Source organism: Polypterus senegalus, chromosome 13 (genome assembly GCF_016835505.1).
Source record: "Polypterus senegalus isolate Bchr_013 chromosome 13, ASM1683550v1, whole genome shotgun sequence".
NCBI classification, from domain to species: Eukaryota; Metazoa; Chordata; class Cladistia; order Polypteriformes; family Polypteridae; genus Polypterus; species Polypterus senegalus.
Genome location: NC_053166.1, coordinates 104,677,412 through 104,704,913, shown reverse-complemented (window position 1 = coordinate 104,704,913; position 27,502 = coordinate 104,677,412). Strand labels below are relative to the sequence as shown.

Below are 27,502 nucleotides of genomic sequence, written 5' to 3'. Positions count from 1 at the left end.
ACTGCATTTTGTGTTTACTTGTGTTATATTTGACTAATGGTTAAATGTGTTTGATGATCAGAAACATTTTGTGTGACAAACATGCAAAGGAATAAGAAATCAGGAAGGGGGCAAATAGTTTTTCACACCACTGTACATAATTAATCCCCAAGGGGAAATTCACATACTCCAGCAGCAGCATACTGATAAAAACAATATTAATTAGAGTGATAAAAGTGCAGTGCAAGTTCAAAAATGCATGTATAGTGTTAACATTTACCATTGCCTCCCGGGTGGAACTGAAGAGTCGCATAGTGTGGGGGAGGAACAATCTCCTCCTCAGTCTGTCAATAGAGCAGGACAGTGTCAGCAGTCTATCGCTGAAGCTGCTCCTCTGTCTGAAGATACTGTTCACTGGATGCAGTGGATTCTGCATGATTGACAGGAGCCTGCTCAGTGCTCGTCGCTCCAACACAGTTTTCAAACTGTCCAGCTCCTTGCCTACAACAGAGCCTGCCTTCCTCACCAGTTTGTCCAGGCGTGAGGCATCCCTCTTCTTTATGCTGCCTCCCCAGAACACCATTGCATAGAAGAGGGTCCTCGCCACAACCATCTTGATAGAACATCTGCAGCATCTTATTGCAGATGTTAAAGGACGCCAGCCTTCTAAGAAAATATAGTCGGCTTTGTCCTCTTTTGCACAGAGTATCAGTATTCGCAGTCCAGTCCAATTTATCATCTAGCTCCACTCCCAGGTATTTATAGGTCTGTACCCTCTGCACACAGTCACCTCTGATAATCACAGGGTCCGGGAGGGGACTGGGCCTCCTAAAATACACCTCCAGTTCCTTGGTTTTGCTGGTGTTCAGGTGTAGTTGGTTTGAGTCGCACCATTTAACAAAGAAATTGATTAGGTTCCTATAATCGTCCTCCTGCCCACTCCTGATGCAGCCCACGATAGTCCGCGAGCCATGTCACTGGGTATGAATTTACTCCCATCTCTATCAGCTTGTCACTAAGGAGCCGAGGTTGGATGGTGCTTAAGGCACTAGAGAAGTCCAGAAACATAATTCTTATAGCACCACTGCCTCTGTCCAAGTGGGAGAGGGATATTCAATGTATAACCCACACATTAATATTTTTAAATATGTTTTCCTGGTAAGCTTTGGATCATAAAGATTATTGGAGCAGGTCAAATAAACAAATATATTTGTAAGCAAAGGTTAGCAATAGATAATACAGTATCAATTAATGAAATAAAAATTTGTCTAATTTTATAATATCAATATTTACAGGGAGATGTTCCCTTCATTGGGATTGAAAGTGAAGGTAAAATTTCAGCTAGTTGAAACAGCTCCATGTCCACCAAATTATCACCACCCTCCTCAGAATTTCAAGCGCACCCTTATAGATTCTTCTCTGGCACTGGCAGTGTAAAGTATCTATACCACAGAGAAATAAGGATTCAAGAAGTTGCTAAAAAGATTGGGGGCAAAAATCTGAATTATGTTTGTAATTGTAATAAAATAAATGCCCACATGCATCATACAGACTGTTACAGAAAAGACAATAGCACTGCTATTCAAACATTAAAAATGATGTTAATAATAAAACATAAATATATATATATATATACATATATATATACATACATATATATATATATATATATATACACACACACACACACACACACACACACACACATATATATATATATATATATATATATATATATATATATATATATATATATATATATATATATATATGAATCAAAAGCTTTACCTTTCTTATATAAAACAGTCACAGATGGGAGGCAATGTGATGACTACAAAATATACAATGGAAACATAAAAATAAATGGAAGAGATAAGAAACAAAAAAGGATGAAAAAGCATGTTATTTGAGTTGTTTCTCTGAGGCACAGCTATTCATGAAAAAAATGTTTATCGTTTACTTTGCTAATATTTTTAATTATTATTAAGATAAAATATTTCCAGGTTTTGGACTGAATATATAACATGCATATAAATATGTATATAGTAGCTATCTTCAATGTTTAGGTTGTTTTGACAACATATCAAGATATACTGAATATTGCACTTCAGTCAAAATAATCACTACTACTTAATATGGCAGTATACACCACCATGTATCCTCATCATGGTATTTCTCAAATTAAAAAGCCAAAGATTTGGTTATTTAGGGAAAGATTCACTACAACATATTCAGGTCTATGGCTTTGATTTTTGTTTCACATTTTAAAGCTGATCATTCTGTGAATATTTTCTCTCAATACATGAATTTCATCTACTCTAACCTTTTATTTGCTGATCTCCTAAGAATTCAAACTATATTGTCTTGTGATAATCTGTTGCTAGCTGGTGTAACAGAAGTATAGGGAATGGTTTTAACCAACTGATTCTGTTATTTATAAACAATTAAACATGACCAAGGTATGTGAACACTGCCAAGAATGTTGAGTCCTTAAATGTAACAAAGGAGAATCTCAAGATGATCAATTCAGAAAAGGAGAAACTTTAGAAACAATCCATTACTGTGGATGAAACCTGGATATGTAATTATGACCACAAGACCAAGCAACACTTGTATTATGATTTGGGTTCATTTTAAAATTTTTATCTCATTATTCTGAACATTCAAGACATTTTATTTTCCAATATAGGATTTTTGAAGCACCGATTCCATTTCTGATATTCATTTTTGCTGTGAGGTTCTTTCCACAGTATTCACAGTTTTTCTGACACCATTTTATAGATCTTTCTATACTGCTGCTAGGGTGGTTGCCAGTAAGGGGTGACGGGCAGTCACGATCAATGATGTAATCAGATCAACATTATAAAGGTCATTACCAAACTTCCTTGTCAGCTGAGATTGTAGATTTCACTTAAAACTTTTTTTTTTGCTGTACTGGTTTTGATCATTTTGCTTTGTTTTCTCTGGTACATTTTGGGCTTGGTGGTTTGGCTTCATTATTTGGTTTAGAGGACTTCCTTATTTTGACTAAATTTCATCTTCTGGTTCCAAAATAAATCCAAAATGATTCCTAGTATACACAAATAGGACAAGCTGAAACAATTAAACTATGGAAATTCTCATAGATATAAGAAATTGGAGGTCTAAGGCAAGGCTTGTGTGGTGATAATTTACATGATTCTTAATAAATATTGTGTATCTATACTAATAAAAGGCAAAGCCCTCACTCACTCACTCACTCACTCACTGACTCATCACTAATTCTCCAACTTCCCGTGTAGGTAGAAGGCTGAAATTTGGCAGGCTCATTCCTTACAGCTTACTTACAAAAGTTGGGCAGGTTTCATTTCGAAATTCTACGCCTAATGGTCATAACTGGAAGGTATTTTTCTCCATTAACTGTAATGGAGTTGAGCTGGAATGACGGGGGCGGAGTTTCGTGTGACATCATCACGCCTCCCACGTAATCACGTGAACCGATTGTCAACGCAGTGCGTAGAAAACCAGGAAGACCTCCAAAAAGCGCTTAAGAAAACATGCATTATATAATTGAGAAGGCAGCGAAAAACAATAAGAAGCGAGCGAGTGACATATACTACCATATTCATGAGTGTTGCTGCCTCGGAAAGAAAGAAAGGTGTAAACCTAAACTTTAAATTAAGTTCATAGACAGGCTACCGCTGGCGTTTCACATGCCCACAGGTAATGCGGGATACAAGTTTAATGAGAGGACGCAGGATATAAGCGAGAGTTTTGATCACTTTGTAACTAAGTTAAAATTGTAGGTGAAGGGGTGTGCTTATGCAAATTCGAGACTGTGTTTGTGGGGATTGACAGTTAAAGGCGGGTGGGGAGTCACGTCATCATCTCCCTCCCATTCATCTAATTTCGGTCTGAGCTGAGCTCCGGCTAATGCCGTCTTCAAGCAACCGTCAGACTGCCACCAAATACTCACAGAAAAATCCACAAGTTAATACACACGCTATCTCTAGAGTTTCTCCACACTGAATCCTCCAGGCACTACTTACAAAAGGTCACATTGACAATCGTGTTACGTTATTTTTAAAATCTTTCCTTTTCTTAGCACAAGCACAGCTGAGAAGCTTCGATGCATGTGCTCCATAAGCGTTAAAAATAATGCATTTAATCACACTTTGCATTACAAGCAAAGGGAGCTTTTGTCAATGCATGATTTCCTGGTACACCGATTACATTGATCAGCGCATCCGATTCATTTTACCCTCGCACCACCTTAGTTTGAGAAGAAGTCTGAAAAAATATGAGGTTAACACAGAAAAACATCACCAATTCAAGCTTTATGAATAATCGATTCGCCATCAATAATTGTTTTGGTAAAGCAATCCTCCTTCCATTTTATAATTTTTCCGCCAATAGCCATGATTAAATGAGCGGTAAATAAAGTAAGAGCAAAGCGAGGGTGACTTATTTAGGCAGGCATATATATGACAGCAACACTCATGACAATGTCAATCATGTTACGTTATTATTAAAATGTTTCCTTTTCTTTTCATTACTTCTTTAACACACTACTTCTCCGCTGCGGGGCGCGAGGATTTTGCTATATATATATATATCATATAATATATGAATGACCTCCAAAGAGCGCTGAGACTTTTGATATCATGAGCGTGTCTGCAAAACTGGGTCTCCTGCCCAGCAAAAGTCGAGCAGCCAGCGCGCATAGCTGTGCCGACCTTTGAGACGCTGACTGCGCTTCTGCCTTAAGTCAAAGTGAGCACTTTTAATTTTTTCATCCTCCCCTGCGCTATAGCCCAGACAAGTGCAAACACGGGACCCCTTTTCTACACCACGGAAAAATAATATTAAGGCGATTCACACTTTCTTTTGCACGTATACGATTATGAGGTCATCACCTCGGATTATGAAGACACGCACACGAGTGGAGGACTGACAGTGCCATCACAGCTGATTAATGGCAGGGGCGTCTCACCAGTCTACACAAGACCCACGCGACTGTCCCCAAAAGGCGATCATAGCGTCAGCGAACACATCTCTCTATACTATATAAAAGAAAAAGGCAACTTTCCTTTCTTTACACCTTTTATCCCAAACCAAAGCCTTTCTCTCTTAACAGTGCAGAGGACACAAAACTAATTTTCTTTAAATGCCGGTAAGGCACATTACCAGAGGCACAAATTTGAGCGTTCACATAGAAAATGTAATTTCTATACCACAGCCGTCGTGTAGCGCCTTTCAAAAGGGATCTACTACCGAGAGATGATCCATATATATTTTAGCTGCTGTTAGTTACTTACCTGTTGTGTTACACAGTCTTTAAAATGTAGTTTACCAAACCACTCCAGTAGTGCTCAATGTACCTGTACTTCTTAAAACGTTAATGTTTTACTGTTTAATAACTTATAGACTATATTTTATTATTTTTCCCTTGCACTCAGTGACCAAAGCTATACACACACATATAGACACATACAAACATACACACAAGTATGTATATGTGTATATATATGTATGTATGTATATATATATATATATATATATATATATATATATATATACACACACACACATACACACACATATATATAATTTGTGTGTGTGTATGTATGTATGTGTGTGTATATATGTGTGTGTGTGTGTGTGTGTGTGTGTGTGTGTGTATATATATATATATATATATATGACAGCAGCAATCCAAGCTTTGAGAAAACAGTAAAAAGGAGGCGTGTCAGACGTGTGGTACATTTTCTGATGCAGCTAGCGAAAACAACTTTGTGACGCTGCCGCCAAATACACAAAACAATTACTTTGACAATCATGTTACATTATTTTTAAAATGTTTCCTTTTCTTTTATAACTTCTTAAACACATGACATCGCTCTTGAAGCACGGGTATTTTGCTATATATATATATATATATATATATATATATATATATATATATATATATATCTATATCACAGCGACACTCATAACAGTGACAAAACAATTACATTGACAATCATGTTACGTTATTTTCAAAATCTTTCCTTTTCTTTCTCTTTCCTTCTTTAACACACTACTTCTCCACTGCCAAGCGAGTATATATATATATATATATATATATATATATATATATATATATATATATATATATATATATATAGATAGATAGATAGATAGATAGATAGATAGATAGATAGATAGATATGAGAACACTCATATCAATGACAAAACAATTACATTAACAATCATGTTACGTTATTTTTAAAATTTTTCCTTTTCTTTTTCGTACCTTCTTTAACACACTACTTCTCCGCTGCGAAGCACGGGTATTCTGCTAGTTGCACATAATATTTCATTATTTTTCTGTGACTTGACACAATTTTGTACGTTTATAATCACTACCATTTTGTTCCTACTTTTTCCACTTCACCATATTGTTTATTTCTGTGTCAGTCATGTAATGTCTGTGTGGCATCTGTCACCAATATGGGATCATATAAAGCATGGCGAAACTTCAGTTGAAGTCCACATGTTTGGACAATATCTCAAGTTCATGACTCATTGGCTATTTGCCTCCTTATTTGTGAATCTTGTCGTTTTTAATTATTATGAAATTTTATGTATGTGCACAATTTGCACATTGTTCAATTGTTTAATTGTGATGAAACAGGTCTTTTTTGGAAGAAAATGCCTAAGAGGACCTACATCACGCAAGAGGAGAAATCTTTGCCTGGCCACAAGCCAATGAAAGACAGGCTTACCCTCTTGTTCTGCGCCAATGCAAGTGGAGACTGTAAAATCAAGCCGTTGCTTGTCTACCATTCAGAAAATCCACGAGTTTTCAAGAGGGGGAATGTGCAGAAAAAACAACTGAATGTGATGTGGCGGGCAAACAGCAATGCCTGGGTAACACGGCAATTTTTCATCGAGTGGGTCAATGAAGTTTTTGGCCCCTCAGTGAGGAAATATCTTCACGAAAATAAGTTGCCACTCAAGGTTTTGCTTGTCTTTGATAATGCCCCTGCATATCCTCCAGGGCTTGAAGACGACTTGCTGGAGGAATTTCAGTTCATCAAAGTCAACTTTCTTCCTCCCAACACCACTCCACTTTTACAGCCCACGGACCAGCAAGTAATTTCCAACTTTAAAAAGCTGTACACGAAGGCCTTGTTTCAAAGTTGGTTTGAAGTGACTGAAAATACAAGCCTGACCCTCAGAGAATTTTGGAAGGATCACTTCAATATCTTAAATTGTTTAAACATTATTGATAAGGCCTGGGAAGAAGTCTCAGTGAGGACCCTGAATTCGGCATGGAAAAAACTGTGGCCTCAGGGTGTTCCTGACTTTGGTTTCGATCCTCAACCTGTGGACAAAACAGTGCAGTTAGTCGAAGAAATTGTATCTCTGGGGAAAAGTATGGGTCTGGATGTGGATGGTGCTGATCTGGATGAGTTAGTGGAGGAGCATAGTAAAGAACTTAAAACGAACGAACTTAAGGAACTTCACAAAGAGCAGCAGCAAGAGGTGGTAGAAGAGCTTTCGTTAGGGGAGGAAGGAGCAGGGGATGAGGCACTCTCTTCCAGTAAGATTAAAGAAGTGTTGGCAAAGTGGGAAGAAGTAAAAACTTTCTTTGAAGAGAATCACCCTAATAAAGCAGTGTGTGGGCGCACCATGAACTTGTGTAATGACAGTGTAGTGTCGCATTTTAGAGGCATCTTAAAAGAAGACAGAAGCAAGTGTCATTAGATAAGTTTTTGGTAAAGCAACCTGCAACTAAAAGAAAGTTAAGCGATTCTGACCCAGAACCTGCTTCCAGTGGGGTAAAATTCCCAAGAAGAGAGAGCCTTCCTGAATCAGAGGGGGACTCTCCTTCCCCACAGTAACCCGTTTTATTTACCAGTGTTATTTATTAAAGGTAAACTTTAATTACTGTACTTTAATTAAAGGTAAACTACAGTATATATTATTTGTCAGTGTTATTTGGTAGGAAAATTGATTTTTATTTTGATATTTTTGGGGGTGCAGAACGGATTAACTGGATTTCCATTATTTTCAATGGTGTAGTTTTGTTCTAGATACAAAAAATTCACTATACAAGCTCAGTGCTGGAACGAATTAAACTCGTATCTAGAGGTTCCACTGTATATCATATCAGGAAACACAATGTTTTAGATTGGGAAAAGTGACAAAAACCTTCTATTAAACTGTTTGAGGTACTTCTTGCATAAAAATAGACCTGTATTGTGCTGGACACTTTCTTTAATTGCAATAATTTGTAATAAATGTAGGTATAATCTGTAACTAGTTCTGATAAAGAGGTTGTGAATGTTTTGCATAAAAATGTTTGATGTGCTGAAATCATTCTTTAATTACAATAATTTGCAATAAATGTAGACATAGTATGTAACTAACTCTTATAATGGGGTTGAGAAAACTGAAGTATTTGTATTTTTTACTCAGTAAAATAATTTGAATAGGCTGCCTTTTGATGGCCAACCCACTATTTGTTTTACTGTGTAGAAAAATGGCTTCAAGGACATGACTAAACATTCCAGGACCTGTTTATACCATATGCATACAAAGCATAATGGTATTTTTCTCTGAATTCACTTTTTACACCTGAAATTTTTAAACAAATCACATTTTGCATGAACAAACTTTAGGTTCAAGTTAAGGCTATAGGCTATGGTATGTTCCTGAGAAGAATTTTGCCCTCAAGCATTATTTTTGATTTTTTTTTGAATAAGAAATCCTACTATAAAAGGTCTATTCCTCCTGCTTGAATTATAAATGTTTTAGTGATGCCCGAGTGAATATTACATGTGCGTATTTATATTGATTGACTAGGTGAACCATGAGTTTGCCCTTTGAAAGTTTTCCATGAAGGACTGATTTTCTGCTTTGTGCACACTGGTATTGGTTCCCTGTGCCCAAAGCATACAATATAAGGTTTACAAAGATGGATGAATATATTGCAACTGTGAAAACAAAGTAGTTGTAAGCAATTGAACTGTATCTCAACCTTCTAATTAGCATTTAGCTCTGCTATGATACCTGTCACAGCATTATCAATAAAAATAACAAAGTCTTGATATCTGAACATTAGACAGTAGAGTGGCACATTTGCAGGTTTGGAAACGAGTAATGAATTATATTTATATAGTAATCATTAAATTTATACTAGCAAAATACGGAGAAGTAGTGTGTTAAAGAAGTAATGAAAAAGAAAAGGAAACATTGTAATAATAACGTAACATGATTGACAATGTAATTGTTTTGTCATTAATGTTGCTGGCATATATATATATATATATATATATATATATATATATATATATATATATATATATATATATATATATATATATATATATACACATATATACATATATAGCAAAATACCCGCGCTTTGCAGCGGAGAAGTAGTGTGTTAAAGAAGTAATGAAAAAGAAAAGTAAACATTTTGAAAATAACGTAACATGATTGTCAATGTAATCAATGTAATTGTTTTGTCACTGTTATGAGTGCTGCTGTCATATCTATATATATCTATATCTATATCTATATATAAACTGTATATACATATACACATACAGTGGTGTGAAAAACTATTTGCCCCCTTCCTGATTTCTTAGCCACCCCCAGGCCTGATTACTGCCACACCTGTTTCAATCAAGAAATCACTTAAATAGGAGCTGCCTGACACAGAGAAGTAGACCAAAAGCACCTCAAAAGCTAGACATCATGCCAAGATCCAAAGAAATTCAGGAACAAATGAGAACAGAAATAATTGAGATCTATCAGTCTGATAAAGGTTATAAAGCCATTTCTAAAGCTTTGGGACTCCAGCGAACCACAGTGAGAGCCATTATCCACAAATGGCAAAAACATGGAACAGTGGTGAACCTTCCCAGGAGTGGCCGGCCGACCAAAATTACCCCAAGAGCAGAGACGACTCATCTGAGAGGTCACAAAAGACCCCAGGACAACGTCTAAAGAACTGCAGGCCTCACTTGCCTCAATTAAGGTCAGTGTTCACGACTCCACTATAAGAAAGAGACTGGGCAAAAACGGCCTGCATGGCAGATTTCCAAGACGCAAACCACTGTTAAGCAAAAAGAACATTAGGGCTTGTCTCAATTTTGCTAAGAAACATCTCAATGATTGCCAAGACTTTTGGGAAAATACCTTGTGGACTGATGAGACAAAAGTTGAACTTTTTGGAAGGCAAATGTCCTGTTACATCTGGCGTAAAAGGAACACAGCATTTCAGAAAAAGAACATCATACCAACAGTAAAATATGGTGGTGGTAGTGTGATGGTCTGGGATTGTTTTGCTGCTTCAGGACCTGGAAGGCTTGCTGTGATAGATGGAACCATGAATTCTTCTGTCTACCAAAAAATCCTGAAGGAGAATGTCCGGCCATCTGTTCGTCAACTCAAGCTGAAGCGATCTTGGGTGCTGCAACAGGACAATGACCCAAAACACACCAGCAAATCCACCTCTGAATGGCTGAAGAAAAACAAAATGAAGACTTTGGAGTGGCCTAGTCAAAGTCCTGACCTGAATCCAATTGAGATGCTATGACATGACCTTAAAAAGGCGATTCATACTAGAAAACCCCCAAATAAAGCTGAATTACAACAATTCTGCAAAGATGAGTGGGCCAAAATTCCTCCAGAGCGCTGTAAAAGACTCATTGCAAGTTATCGCAAACGCTTGATTGCAGTTATTGCTGCTAAGGGTGGCCCAACCAGTTATTAGGTTCAGGGGGCAATTAATTTTTCACACAGTGCCATGTAGGTTTGGATTTTTTTTCTCCCTAAATAATAAAAACCATCATTTAAAAACTGCATTTTGTGTTTACTTGTGTTATATTTGACTAATAGTTAAATGTGTTTGATGAAATGAAATTTTGTGTGACAACCATGCAAAAGAATAAGAAATCAGGAAGGGGGCAAAAAGTTTTCACACCACTGTATATATATATATATATAAACATACATATCTATAGCTATCTATATCTATATATCTATATATATATATATATACATACACACACACACACACACACAGTATATACATACATATCTACATATATACACACACACACACATATACATACACATATATATATACATATATATCTATCTATATATATATATCTTATATATATATCTATCTATATACAGTATATCTATCTTATATATATATCAATATCTATATATCTATCTAGATCTATCTATCTATATCTACAGTGGAACCTTGGTATACGTCCTTAATTCGTTCCAGACCCTTTGACTTATACCAAACAGGATGTATACCAAACAAATTTTTCCCATAAGAAATAATGGGAAAATGATTAATCCGTTCCCATGAAAAAAAAAAAATCCTATTGCTATTGGCATATTATACATTGATGGGGTTGTATAAAATTATCTAAACACTGCTTAATACTAAAATACATAAATACAAAAGCAATTAGATGAAATAAATGAAAATTTTACCTCACTTTACTTTTTAATAACATCTTTGTTTTTCACAATCGTAGATACCGTCGTTCTCGGCAAACGGTATGCAACAGGCATGTCCCGGATACGCATGCCACCTTCATACTTTTCAACAATCACTTTAAATTTACATGAAAAAAAACACAAAATCACGTTATGACGATGCAGGTTTGCTGTATCTCCCATCTGCTGCCGGGGAGCCCTTGAACCCTACACCGTTGGTAATGTGCCTCACTGCTAACCTCATCGGTAAAGAAAGGGGATGGTGAAAAAGTGCAAAGTGCTTTTATTAAAACAATTAACAAAACAAGGTGTTAAAATTATAGTGCAGTCTCCAAAGTTCCAATAAATAATCCATAAAATCAGAAGTGAAACGTGGAGGTTAAATATAATAGAAAAAAGTCTTCTTAAAAACAACGAAGTTAAAATACAGCAGGAAGCATTCTTTAAAAATAAAAAAACAAGAAGAAGCCCGGTGCCTTTTTACCTGGCGCACCCCCGCTTCTTTCTTTTTACTCCCCTTCAAGCCAACTTGCACTTCTGTTTATCAAGATAAGCAGCCCTCTCACTCTCACTCACTCACCCTCTTGTCCGTTCTTTCTTTTTACTGCCCTTCTAGCTGACTCGCGTTTCTGTTTATCAAGATTAGCAGCCCCAGGAACAAACATGAATGCGGACAGTCCCTCACAAGTGCACTTTGGTGAGAAACAGCCACATTGCGAATCGCCCTGACAACCGTCAGCCACATAACCACCTGCGAGAGCGGTGATTATTTATTTTAAAGCTGGACTTTGACAGGAGCTGTGGACCCACTATATCACACACGTGAAAGTTCAAAGAGAGTTAAAGCGCGGGTTGTTCACTGAATGCTAGCAACTGGCGCACTAACACTCGTGGGCAGTCGTGGCTTTGTCTCGAGAGAGGTAAACAAGGTTAGCACACGAGTCGTATTCCAAACAAAGGTCGTATACCAAGCAAAATTTTTCGAGTCCAAACAGGACGTATACAAAGGTACCACTGTATATCTCTCTATCTCTATATATATATATATATATATATATATATATATATATATATATATATATATAGCAAAATACCAGCTCATGGCGGAGAAGTAGTGTGTTAAAGAAGCAATGAAAAGAAAAGGAAACATTTTGAAAATAACGTAACCTGATTGTCAATGTAATCAATGTAATTGTTTTGTCACTGTTATGAGTGCTGCTGTCATATATATATATATATATTTACACACACACACATAAACATATATATATATACATATCTATACATATACACATATATACATACATATATATCTACATATATACACACACATATATACACACACATACACACGTGGACAAAATTGTTGGTACCCTTCAGTCAATGAAAGAAAAACTCACAATGGTCACAGAAATAACTTTAATCTGACAAAAGTAATAAAAAATAAAAATTCTATGAAATTTAACCAATGAAAGTCAGACATTGATTTTCAACCATGCTTCAACAGAATTATTTAAAAAATAAACTCATGAAACAGGCCTGGACAAAAATGATGGTACCCCTAACTTAATATTTTGTTGCACAACCTTTTGAGGCAATCACTGCAATCAAACGGTTCCTGTAACTGTCAATGAGACTTCTGCACTTCTCAGCAGGTATTTTGGCCCACTCCTCATGAGCAAACTGCTCCAGTTGTCTCAGGTTTGAAGGGTGCCTTTTCCAGACGGCATGTTTCAGCTCTTTCCAAAGATGCTCAATAGGATTGAGGTCAGGGCTCATAGAAGGCCACCTTAGAATAGTCCAATGTTTTCCTCTTAGCCATTCTTGGGTGTTTTAGCTGTGTGTTTTGGGTCATTGTCCTGTTGCAAGACCCATGACCTGCGACTGAGACCAAGCTTTCTGACACTGGCCAGCACATTTCTCTCTAGAATCCCTTGATAGTCTTGAGATTTCATTGTACCCTGCACAGATTCAAGACACCCTGTGCCATATGCAGCAAAGCAGCCCCAGAACATAACAGAGCCTCCTCCATGTTTCACAGAAGGGACAGTGTTCTTTTCTTGATATGCTTCATTTTTCCGTCTGTGAACATAGAGCTGATGTGCCTTGGCAAAAAGTTCAATTTTTGTCTCATCTGTCCATAGGACATTCTCCCAGAATCTTTGTGGCTTGTCCACATGTAGTTTGGCAAATTCCAGTCTGGCTTTTTATGATTTGTTTTCAACAATGGTGTCCTCCTTGGTCGTCTCCCATGAAGTCCACTTTGGCTCAAACAACGATGGATGGTGCGATCTGACACTGATGTTCCTTGAGCTTGAAGTTCACCTTGGATCTCTTTAGAAGTTTTTCTGGGCTCTTTTGTTACCATTAGTATTATCCGTCTCTTTGATTTGTCATCAATTTTCCTCCTGCGCCACGTCCAGGAGGTTGGCTACAGTCCCATGGATCTTAAATTTCTGAATAATATGTGCAACTGTAGTCACAGGAACATCAAGCTGCTTTGAGATGGTCTTATAGCCTTTACCTTTGACATGCTTGTCTATAATTTTCTTTCTAATCTCCTGAGACAACTCTTTCCTTCGCTTCCTCTGGTCCATGTTGAGTGTGGTACACACCATGTCACCAAACAACACAGTGACTACCTGGAGCCCTATATATAGGTCCACTGACTGATTACAAGATTGTAGACACCTGTGATGCTAATTAATGGACACACCTTGGATTAACATGTCCCTTTGGTCACATTATTTTCAGTCTTTTCTAGGGGTACCATCATTTTTGTCCAGGCCTGTTTCATGAGTTTTTTTTATTAATTCTGTTGAAGCATGGTTGAAAAGCAATGTCTGACTTTTATTAGTTAAATTTCATAGAATTTTTATTTATTATTACTTTTGTCAGATTAAAGTTATTTCTGTGACCATTTTGAGTTTTTCTTTCATTGACTGAAGGGTACCAACAATTTTGTCCACATGTGTACATACATACACACACATATATACACACAAATACATATATATATATATATATATATATATATATATACAAACATACACACACACATATATAAACATATATATACATATACATACATATCTACATATATACACACACAGCTATTTCAGTATCAGTGCAATACGCTGTTTGTTAAAACAGTTGACTCCGCTTACGTGCAATAACAAATCAAATCATTCAGTTGTCTTTGCTCATATGTCATTTTAGAGCTGGACGCCTGGCATCTTTTTTTGGCCACAAGTTCGTTTCTGTTTGGTGTGAGGTTCTGTGTTGTGGAGATTCTCAGGATGGATTGCAGGTGCTCATCAGTGAGGCGACTCCTGTGTGCTGTTTTGTTAGTCTTTATCACTGAGAAGAGCTTCTCACACAGATATGTGCTACCAAACATGCACAAGGTTCGAGCCGCATGTAGACGGACTTTTTGTTCTTCAAAGTCACCAAAGCGCCGTGCAAACTCAGTGCTAATAACTCTAGCTTCGCAATAACTTGCAGCATCATAAGGTAGACTTGATTAAGCGGTAAGTGTTCGGCAAGGCAGCTGAAGCGCTGCATTATGGGATCTGTAGTTTATTGTGTTACCAGCGCTTCATATACCCGGGCTTTAATACCAATAATACAGTATATAAAATGATCTCGGGCGGATATAATTACGCCGGGCGGATGTGGCCCGCGCCCTTGAGTTTGACACATATGGACTAAATAGAACTTGAAAAGATATATTTTTCAAATGTGATCGTGCAATTCAGATAGAGTTGACGCAAGACTACAGCCTGCATGCCTCAATGAGTCATCCTCCCCTCGCTCTTACTTTTTTACCGTTCATCTAATGAATACACTGAGTATGGCTTTACCAAAACAATCATTGATGGCGAATAAAGTATCCATTATTCGAGTATGTAGAGCGGGATATATATATATATACATATATATATACCCGCGTATCGCAGCGGAGAAGTAGTGTGTTAAAAAAGGTAGAAAAAGAAAAGGGAACATTTTAAAAATAACGTAACATGACTGTCAATATACAGTATTTGTTTTGTGAGTGTTACTGAGTGTTGCTGTCATCAAGGATTTGATTATCATTATTTCTTTCAATCAGGTTCGTATTTGTAGGATGTGTTGTGTTCAAGTTACATTCCGTGTTTGTCAATCGTTGTAAAGATGACAGGTTTCATTCATCGATTCGTTTCTTACTGCATCAATAAACAGCTCGTCTTCTTCTTTATCTGAGACCTGACACACTGCATGCACGGGTTTTTACACTGTCTTCCTTTAGCGGGACATTGACTTTTTCCACCGTGTGCTTTGTTTCCACAGTAGCTGCATTAATGAATATGCTTATCAGACGCTTCATATTTTTTGCTGCCTTTTCAATTGTGTAAATCGGTTTTTGTTCAGCGCTCTTTGGAACAGTTGCTTTTTATCTGTGCACTGCGTCAGTTCACGTGAGCCACTCGGTGTACTTGCATCGAAGGTTCCCAGCTGTGCTGGTGCCATCTCGTGCTATGTCCATAGCTTTATTTAATGTTACCTTAGTCCTGGCACTGAAAACTTTCTCTCGCAGTTTCGCTGAGTTTGTGTCAAACACCACCCTGACCATCTCATCTTCCTCTCCATAAGCACAGTCCTTCACCCGTGAATATTTACCCGTGGCAGTTTGCTATTGGATTGCCGCTGACGGACGGCCTTATATGGGCAGGCACTAAATTACAAACGCCAGCGCAGCCTGTCTATGAACTTAATTTAAAGTGTAGGTTTACATCGTGCTTTGTTTCCGAAGTAGCAGAACTCATGAATATGGTTGTATATGTCACTCGCTCGCTTCTTATTGTTTCACTGCCTTCTCAATTATATAATGCATGTTTTCTTGAGCGCTTTTTTGAGGTCTTCCTGGTTTTCTATGTACTGCGTGATTACGTGGGAGGCGTGATGATGTCACGAAACTCCCCACGGCGTTGAAGCTCATCTCCATTACAGTAAATGGAGAAAAACTGCTTCCAGTTATGACCATTACGCGTAGAATTTCGATATAAAACCTGCCCAACTTTTGTAAGGAAGCTGTAAGGAATGAACCTGCCAAATTTCAGCCTTCCACCCACACGGGAAGTTGGAGAATTAGTGATGAGTCAGTGAGTGAGTGAGTGAGTGAGGGCTTTGCCTTTTATTAGTATAGATAGATATATATCTATAGATATAAATATATATAGATATAGATATATCTATATATATAAATATATATAGATATATATATATATATAGATATAGATATATATATATATATATATATATATATATATATATATATATATATATATATATATATATATATATATCTCCTTTGGGGTGTGAGCAGCTGTTGCTGGGGGTGCCAGAATCCATCGAGGAAGAAAAATTAAAAACATTATTTGTACAAAATCTTAATTTATCTATCCATTCCTAAATAATTAAATGGGCAGGCTATTTCGTATCAGTGCAAGACGCTGCTCGTTAAAACGGATGAGTCCTTTGACAGTATGTAGATCGGGGTGTGTTTATATATAAATATAAAAGATAACTCCTGTAGCCACAATAAATGCCTTTATTGAATAGACAAACCAGGGATGAACAAGTTCCTTTCTAGTGCAGCCACAGCCGCGACACACATAAAAAACATCAATAATAACTCATAAACTTGCAATATTATTTAGGAAAATCACAACATTTTACTCACCAAAAATTTGGATTATTTGTAAATAAAATCCATTGTCCTCTCTTTCCTCAAAAACAGTTCAATTACTCTGTCGTACGGATTATCCGTGCGCTTCAGTTCCATCAAAACCTCACTTTCTATCGCCATCGAAGCTAATGCTGAAAGGCGAACCCGCCCTATGGTATTTCTGGCATAAGTTTCAATTCGCTTTAGGGATGAAAATGTCCATTCGACAGAAGCAGTGTACACAGGAATGCTCACCGCCAAATATACCAATGTGAACAGCTGCCCCATGCTCTCATTCAGATTTTTCTGATGAAGGAAGTCAAGGAGATCAGTGGGAGATTTTCCAGCAAAATCATCCATGGCATACATTACAGTCAGTTCTGTTTTTAGCCGAGACAGATCAAAAACCGCTCCGTGGCTCTTGTCTTAAAGTGGAGAGGCTGCATGCGAGAAATTTTTCTTGTATTCCCAAAATGTCTGGGGCTCGAGGAGCGTGACAAACATCAGGTTTTCGTGGTCTTGAAATCTGGTCTGTGTCTGGCAAATAATATTGTCCTGAATCCTACCATGGAGTTGACATAGTGCACGTGACGATCTTTCGCTCTGAGCGTTTGCGTTGCGTTCAGTGGCCTCGGAGAGTTCCTCATATCAGCTTCTATCCAACCAATGGATCTGAATACGGTGATGTTGCCATACGCCTTCTAGAGGGCCCTACTGACACCAACTGAAAATCTGATTGGTTGAAGCAACAGGTTAATCGACATTTATTCTGTGTTAGAGTGCCTACACAACAGATTGTTAAAGCCTCTCTGCCTGGCAACAAATGATGGCTGAAATGTGATTGGTTAAATTGCTTTAATACGAAACTCCGCCTCCCACAGCTATCGAGCTGCAGGCTATTCTCTCTGCCTGGCAACAAATGACGGCTGAAATGTGATTGGTTAAATATTTTAATACGAAACTCCGCCTCCTACGGTTTTCGAGCTGCATTCTATTACAGTATATGGACGAAAAAATAGGTTCCAGTTATGACCATTACGCGTAGAATTTTGAAATGAAACCTGCCCAACTTTTGTAAGTAAGCTGTAAGGAATGAGTCTGCCAAATTTCAGCCTTCTACCTACACGGGAAGTTGGAGAATTAGTGATGAGTGAGTGAGTGCTTTGCCTTTTATTAGTATAGATAGTGCTTTTCTCACCTACTCAAAAGCACTTTGCAGAGACAGTGAGGAAAACCTAAAGTCAATGAAGCATCCACCTTGAGGATGTGAGGGCTGGCATTCTAGCATCAGTCCACTCACCACACATTAGGTATTAGGTGATGAAGGGGTTAGAGAGATGGTTATCCAATAAGGGACAAGGGAAAATTAGGGGGCCAGAATGACCAGGCCGTAATGATAAATTTAGCCAGAACACCACCATACTCTTTATGAAAGATTGCAGGGTATCTTTAATGATCCTAGAGTCTCAGAACCTCAGTTTGACTTCTTATCTGAAGGATTGCTCCATTCTTAACAGCTCAGCATCCCCATCACTACATAGAGGTTTTGGGCTCCACACACAGACAAAGGGGTAAGTATCCACTGCAAGCCTCAACAACACCTCTTCCAACAGCAACTCCAGTCTTACCTAACTGGTCTCTCATCCAGGTACTGTGATGGTGAGGGTCGGCTCCATGCTCCCACTTCCATTTTGGGAGTCTCTTGAACCCGACAGCATCAATAATGTAACTGGATAAGCCAGGCAGATGAGGACAAAATACGCATATAGCAAGGGGTAGGCGCATAAGGTGCTCTGTGCTTTTTATTAAAAACAGTCAAAACTAACCAAAGAATCAGTTTCCATAGAGTAGTGCTTCACACAGTCAATAAATAAATAACCCATAAAACAAACAGTGAATGGTATGGAAGGTAAAACCAATAAAATAACATTCTTTTAAAAACTGAGGTGAAGTCCAAGTACAGATGATTAAAAAAAAAAAACACACACACACGCCTCTATGCTTCTCACTAGACACTGGCGTCACTTCCACTTATTCTGTCTGTCCTGACTGAAAACTGTAAGGGATCACCTATCAAAGGACCCCTAACCCAACCCACTCGGCTGTCTCTACGTCACACAATGATCTTCAGAAATATGGCACTTCATTTTGGCTCAACCTATATTTAGTAAGTTTTAAGGTTTTTGCATTTGTACTGTTTACTCTTTAACCCTAATGCAAGCATCAAGAACAGACAAGGTATTTTTAAAACATATTAAAGATGTTGTTAAATCTCATTCATTGTTTCAGCAAATTTACTTCTAAAAGTCTCCCTCTTCAAATTCTAGACCTCCAGACTAGATAAATACTTCCTCGTTTTAGTTCATGACTCTGACTAAAAGATGTTCTATAACCAAGTGAAATAGATATACACAAACTCCAAAGGGATCACCTTGATATTTTCCCCCATGCTCTTAACAAATCTCCACACCAACACAATCTGTCAGGCTCATATATCACCAGATGAATAGGTTAATAATCTTTTTTCTTCTTTTTAATATGGTTTCACACACAAACATTTCTATTGTATAACAAAATCCACTAATCCTCATCATTCCATTTACAGAGAATTATGTCCCCAAACGCTGTTTCATAAATATCATTAATGGTTACATCTGTTACCACTTTTTCTAGCAGGAATTCCATTGATGTCAGAAAAACTTGCACTTTCACTTTGGTCACACGGAGGCTGAGGAGGACATGCTGACGTCAACTTTGCTAACAAGACAGGCTGCTGTGAGTTTTTGAGTTTTCTGCAGTGTGCAAGTTAATTGAAAAACAGATTTTGCTCCTATAAGCTTGGGTTTTGGTTGCCACTAAGGAACCGTACAGCAATTTTTAAAGCATTTTCTTCCCTTTAGAATAGCGTTTCTCAACCTTTATGTATTTGCAACCCGAGTTTTCATAACAGTTTTAATCGCGCCCCCCCAAACATTTTCTTGAAATGTAGATGCATATTTTACTATATCTACTTAACTTTTATTGACATTTATCTAACTCTATATTTATTATTCTAGTATCAGAATGTAGTTTAAGTTAATTTGTTTTGGTTTCAACAGATGTTTTTTTTTTTATATTTTTGATTCGTTTTCTTTTTTTCATATCTTCGCACACCCTTTTTGTTACTTCGCGCCCCCCCTAGGGGGGCCCGTCCCACAGGTTGAGAACCACTGCCTTAGAAGGTTTTTTTGCTTTTTTTTCGGCTGCACAGGAGCAAAAGTAGCTGGGTGTTTGGAGGTGCCCCTGGAAAAGTTTTTGTTACCTGTATTTGAACTAGCATCAAGGAGGCAGGGTAGAAAGCAGCAGTAACTGATATCGGCATCTGTAAGTTAGCAATAAATAGTTAATAAATAACTGAAATAGTGATTCCTTAGTTAAAGTAAAAAAAAAGACTGTTGATGACTTCAAAGCATTAAAGGGGAAGATTCAGTGGTGAATTAATTTATTTATTTTTTACAATTTTTGCATTGAACAGTTAAATGGACGGCAATATAAGGATTCATTAATACGGGGAATACAAACAGTGCAAGTGGAAAGCTTTTACATAAGGGATAAGAGCAGTGTAAAGTTAGAATACCAGACAGAGAAAAGTAAAGTTAACCCTATAGAAAGATAAGCAGCAGGAAGATTAGAGGAAGAATAGTACAGAAGCTTAAGGAGATAGCAGGTGTAAAATAGCTGTAGCAGTTCTATCATCTATTTTCTTTGGCTAAAGTTTTTAGTTTTACCATTTAAGTTAAATCAATCAATTTTAAATAAATAAAAAAATTAGGACAGTTTCATTAATCCTGAATTAAATTTTAACAATGAGGCCAGTGAAATGCATGTCCTGTTGGATGCTGGACTTTTTAGATGATAGCTTTGAGGAGCTAGTCGTCTATGATGCAGAACCTCAAACTCTGGGTTGCTGAACTGGAGGAGGAGTTGGCTGGCCTGCATTGTAGCAGAGAATTAGTGGACCTGTCCCAGGTGTCCTTTAGAGAGATAGTTTGCACCCCTAAGGTAGCACCGGAAAGGATTCCAGACCAGACATATATAGATAGGTGGGTCATGGTTACAAAGCATAAGATAAAGAGTGCATACTGTTCGGTGGCATCAACTCCAGAATTAAAAGTGTCAAATCTTTTTCAGGTCCTTGCGGAGCTGGACGGTGTCTCTGATGATCCTGAGGTAGTAGGCAGTCATTAGAAGCCCCAGCAGGCCACCTCAAAACCAGTTCCCAGAAAGAGAGCGGTAGTGATAGCTGGGGACTCAATCATTAGGGGGACTGAAGCACAGGTTTGCTCCAGAGACAGGGAGTCTCACACAGGGTGTTGCTTTCTGGATGCACAGGTGGGGGACCTCCCTGTAAGGGTGTATAGGCTCTTGTCCAGAGCAGGGTTGTCATTGTCCATGTTGGAACAAATGACATACATAAGGGTAGTCTGTCAGTTCTGCAATCCAAATTCAAAGAGTTAGGTACCAGGCTAAGGAGCAGAACTAAAAAGGTAGTCTTCTCTGAAGTTCTGTCTGTGTCATGCACAAGTCCAGATAAGATTTATGGGATTAGAAGGCTTAACGTGTGGCTCAAATGCTGGTGCATGGTAGAAGGGTATAGGTTTATGGGGTATTGGTACTCCCTTTGGAACAGATGTTGAAACAGACTTGTTTCGCTGCGACAGGTTACATCTGAACCGGAGAGGCACCAATGTATTGGGGATGCATATGAATAGGCTAGTTGAGGATTGTTTAAACTAGGGAATGGGGTTTAGTACAGACCAGTGGCCTCATGTATAAACGGTGCGTACGCAGAGAAATGTTGCGTAAGAACTTTTCCACGTTCAAATCGCTATGTATAAAACTTACACTTGGCGTAAAGCCACGCACTTTTCCACGGTACCTCATGCCTTGTTGTACGCAAGTTCTCCGCTCGGTTTTGCAAACTGGCGGCACCCAGCGTCAAAGCAATGGTACTGTTCTTGTGTGATTACTCATTATTTTCATGACGCGGCTTTATAAATACACAGAAACTAACCGCATATTGTTTATTAGTGTAATGCATCTGATTGTAATTAACTCGTAACAATATAATGGTCCAGGGAACAGCCATAGTATTCCAAATACCATAACTGCTTTAGCGTTGTTACTCTCACTTCTATTTCTTCTTCTTCTTTCAGCTCCTCCCGTTAGGAGTTGCCACAGCGGATCATCTTTTTCCATATTTCTCTCACTGCACGACTCGGAGTATTTATATCACTGTATCTGAGTGTGAATCACAGCAGCAGCTGATCGGAAAGAGAATTATCGGTATACGGCATTAAGCACACGCTGTCTCTGCCACTGCAAAATGTTTTAAAGCCTTTCCTGTACGGACCTCGCAGTTCAGAAACAGTTTAATCCCAAGAACTTTAAATGCACTCAATCAATTGCTCCTTGTAGAACGGTTTGTACTTATAAGTACAATCACCCCACTGTAAACTTGCACTACAGTTATAATATCTCACAACCTGGGCCACTTTATAAAGCGCGTATTTACATATGATGACGATATCATTTTTAAGGTGAAATGAAGCAAAATATGTTTGTTAAATTATACACATAAAACTTTAACTTCATTTAAATAATCTATATTCTTCACTGGGAGTGTCACAATTAAATTAAACATGTACTACGAAGATATTTCAATGTTCTTTAAACTTTTTGAAGAATCGGCGCTAAGCTTACAGATGGCTTAACGTCTATTACAGAGCTGATTGTATGGCGATCGGTTACTTGGGGAAAGAAAAGCAAGGACTCTTGGGGCCACGCCAATATATATTGAATATAAAACAGAAAGAGAAAATAACAACACAGCTAAAAACGCAGCGACAAATTTCGACAAAAGATAAATGCTTGTCATGAGCACGAGGCTCATGAAACACATGTTTAATAATGTGCTTTAGCTCCTATCATCATGAAAATGACATCACGTATACATCTCTGTATTTTAGTTATTCAGAGAGCTGTAATATCACAAATGTAATGGACTCTGTGTCCAGTTGGAGGAAGAGAGCCAGTTTAAGAAGCAAGTAGTGATTCACACACACAGATCACATACGAGTAGAAGATCAAATACAAAACAAAGCATTTAACGTGCTACTTTAATTACGATTTAATTTTGAGAAACTGGTTAATTAAACGATTTTAGCATGAAGTTTATAATGTTCTACTAAATGACAAAATAAACTATGTGATTAAAGTGGAAAATTCGAGATTAAAGTTGACATTTCGTGCTTTTTCCCCACCGTGTGCCTTTTTTCTCTGTACCCTAATAAACTTTCATATGACACTCAGACAGTGGGCTTACAACTCTTCTTTTCACTGCAACTTTGATATGTGACTTCTTTTTTATTTCCGGCACTGTGCGATTTTGTGAATGTGAGCTTTCAAGTTTCTCCAACACGCTATGTCACTCGATCAACTTCATTTTGTTGATTATACCACGGTTTATTTGAACAAATAGTATGTTTTTTCCTTTGCCTGCACTTATATTATAATATTCTTATATTTTCCCCGTGCTTTTCCCATTGTCTTTTCACAGAAGGCTGTGTTTAAGGGCGATTTATATTCATTTGCATATTCAAATAGGCGTAATTCTGGGAGGATTTGGGGCGTTACATAATGCACGTGCACGAGCGTTAGTTTTCACGCTGATCGGGATTTATGTAACGGAAGGACGTGGAAGTTGGAGTACGCACAGATTCCTGCATCTGTATTTTTCTGTGCGTAAGCACATTTCGGCTTTTGTGCTTACGCCATGTTATAGTGCGAGTTCTACGCACGGCGTTATACATGAGGCCCCAGGTTTGGAACTATGCATGGAGGAACAAACAATAGTGTAAGAATAAAAATGCGTAGTAATGTAAATTCTAACCCAACATTTAAATACAGAAGGAGTAACACATTAATAATAGCTTGCCTTTAATGTTAGAAGTATCAAAAATAAGGCAAGTGAGTTGGAGCTGTATGTAGCAGAGCATAATTATGATATTATAGCAATAACAAACATACATTGGGATGAGTGTAACAGAGGGATACACATTTTTTTAGGAAGGATAGACAGAACAAAAAAGGAGTTTGAGTTTCTGTTGTCACCCACGTATGCATGGGGGGCAGCAGCAGGGTCTGGTTAGTGTCGAAAAGCCGGTAAATAGGGCTAGTCATGTGCACTAAAGTCTTTTTCTCCTTCCTTGCAGGAAAAAGTAAAGCAAGTCTCACCCACTTCTGGCATCAAACCACACCCCCTGGATGACATCACTTCCCCTTCTCATATTGACAACTCACCTCTTCCTTCCTCCCCACTATATAAGCTCACCAGTCATCTGCTACAACAGTTACATTTTTGATCAATTACGTGAATGATCAATTTTCTACTTTGTAGCGACAAAGGATCCCTCAACCTTTTTGTATCATTATAGTTGGCGTAGTCACTAGGATCCAGTCTCAAAATGACAGACGAGTAGGACCTGAATGCAGTTCTTATGAACACGACAGCCGAACTGCAGCTTTAACTTGAGGAATCTGAGGCATGTGTTGAAGCCACTTCTCTCCTCACATCAAGACCAAGGCTGGGCTCCCTACCAGGTACTGTTTCCCCTCACTGACTCTGAGCATGTAGATGCCTACTTCACCGTATTTAAACGGACCACGGCCCGATTTCCGTGGCTGTGTGAAGAATAGGATAATATTTTAGGCTCTTTCCTCAAAGGTGAAGCCCTACGGGTGTGTTACGAGCTCTCAGCGGAAGACGCCACTGACTATAATCGTCTCAAGGCTGAGATCCTTAAACACTTCGGAATCATTGTGGAACAGCAGGCAAGGCTGTGGTGCAACTGGCGCTTTGATCCAAAGAAAACTGCCAGAGGACAGGATTTGAAATCTGGGGCATCAGAGGTCAAGGCTGAGGCCCAATGTAAACAACATCCATCAGGTTGTCAAGCAGACTGCCTGTGATGCTCTTGTTAATGCCTTGCTGGACTACCTTGCTCAGCCAGTCCATAGACAGGCATTTAAAATTATGGAGTTCTTAATCAATATCATAGAGCAGGATAGGGCGGCATCCCAAACAGAGGTCTGAGCATTCCGTGTGGCAAAGCCAGCAAGGGAAAAGATCCTCTGCAGAAGCCCACTGAAGACCCGCTGGGGCTGACAACCGCCAGAAGGAGAAACCAGCAACCACCCCCAGCTGTTTCAAGTGTTGGGCGCTGGGTCACCATACTTACTTGCTCAAAGCTGAGCGAGGTCATGGACTGTGACTGGATGCATGGAGAGAGGTATGGTGCACTGATAAATCCCCTGTCCCTGTTCCTGTTCCTGTCCCTCCCGAAAGTGGAGTTAATAAATGGGCATACGGTCAGAGCTTTAATGGATTCTGGAAGCAACATTTCCATTGTCGCTGGCCGGATTATGTTTTCGCAACAGTGGATTGATAAAAAAAACAGTATAACCGGCAATCACGGACCTACAACCGGCCAAAGGATCGAATGTAGTCAGTGACTATGGCCTTGATCCCGAAACAACCACATCCCGTGATTCTCAGCTCTAATAACAATTGTGGCAACCAACAATCCACTCCTGTCATCCAGCGCATTAAGCACCACTTTTTTTGGATTCGAATCAATGAGGAGGTCTGATGCTTTTGTGCTTCTTGTCCGGAGTGTCAACTGCATCAGATTCCCAGAAAGGACCATGCTCCTCTCGTTCCTCTTCCCCTCATAGATGTTCCTTTTGAGAGAATTGGGGTAAACCTCATAGGACCCCTTGAACCCCCCCAGAAGCTGTTCCCCTGCACTCAGCTAATTCAAGAACCATCGCACAGGAACTAGTAGATGTCTTTGCGCATGTCGGCATCCCCAAAGAATTACTTACAGACCAGGGGATGCCGTTTACTTCAGATACTTTCAAGGAGGTCGCTAAATTACACAAGATAAAGCGTCTGAAAACCTCTGTCTACCAAAAACAATTTGATGGTCTAGTTGAGAGCTTTAAACCAAACTATCAAGCAGATGCTACATAAGGTGGTCAACAAGGATAGCAGTAACCAGTTCCTACCCCTTGTCTTATTTGCATACCGGGAAGTTCTCCAGGCCTCTACTGGCGTTTCCCCATTTGAGCTACTCTATGAACAACAGCCCCGAAGTATTTTGGACATCTTAAAAGAGGGTTGGGAAGAGGAGGCCATCCCATCCATCAACATACTTGAATATATCACGCAATTACACAATAGATTACACAAACTAAGACCAATACTACAAGAACACATGCACAGGGCTCAAGCAGCGCAAGCCCACTTTTATGACCCTTCGGGAGTTCCAGCCCGGGAACTGAGTCATGGTCTTCGTTCTCACCATCCACTCCAAAGTCCTTGCCCAGTGGCTGAAGTCATGAGGTTAAAGAACGGAAAGGGCTTGTTGACTATCTGGTCAGCGAGCCCAAAGATTGCCCAAATGAGTGGATATGCCATGTCAATTTACTGAGGCCCTGGAAGGACAGAAACAACACTTCTCACTCCACTCAGCACCAATCAATCTTCGCTTGGATGACCTCGCTTAACTATCAACCTTCTCAACAACTCAACGACAGGATCTAGAAAAGGTAATCCTGTCAATCCCTGAGGGTGGATCCAGGGTGGACCTTGCTGATTGATCATGACATTATCACTGAGCCCGGAAATGTCATCTGGGAACAGCCCTATATAAACTAAATTTTACTTTTTATAAATTTAAAGAAAGTTGTCTTACATCTAGTGCTGATCATCTTGTAAACAAATAATTAATAATGATATTTAGAGATTCATCATATTTTAGTGGCTGATATAACTGTGTCTTCTGTATAACTGAAAAGAAAAGTTAGATTTTTGAAAATTTGAATCTAAAGGAAACACTTGCAAAAAAAATAAGACAGGGCCCAAAATGTAACCATGCGGAACCCTATAAGTGATGTGTGCTAAAGAAGAAGAAAAGCCAAAAAATATGGCAGAAGCTGATAAAGCTGAATTTGCCATTAAAGCTAAAGGCTGATGTCTGGTTGCATTTTGGATTTCAAAAATATAAATAAAGTGAAGATCTGGATAAAAGCAAAGTAATATGTTCAAAATGGAGGTGAAATACAGCGGAAACAAGACACCATCCAGATATGCAATCTGCAAAAATGTGCAATCTGAAACAAACCCCACTGTAGAAGGTGTTTCTGTTTAAATTGAAATCCAGTTATGCACATGCCCAAAAACAACTTTCATAAGCAAATATATACTTGCATACG

The 27,502-nt window shown here is 38.4% G+C and overlaps 2 protein-coding genes across 2 annotated transcripts in view; one reads left to right on the top strand and one right to left on the bottom strand.

Annotated features, from left to right (window-relative positions):
• Positions 1–24,643, top strand: part of si:ch211-234p6.5 (pleckstrin homology domain-containing family A member 4) — a 249,934-nt gene extending 225,291 nt beyond the window's left edge. Inside the window, exons 22-23 of the mRNA XM_039774438.1 lie at positions 19,862–19,960; positions 24,439–24,643. Of these exons, the coding sequence (XP_039630372.1) occupies positions 19,862–19,931 (70 nt within the window). The 3' untranslated portion in view covers positions 19,932–19,960; positions 24,439–24,643. The remainder of the gene's footprint in view (positions 1–19,861; positions 19,961–24,438) is intronic.
• The window catches only part of LOC120542179 (neurotrophin-4-like), a 164,142-nt gene that overhangs the window by 44,420 nt on the left and 92,220 nt on the right, over positions 1–27,502 (bottom strand). The gene's annotated exons all lie outside the window — the stretch shown is intronic.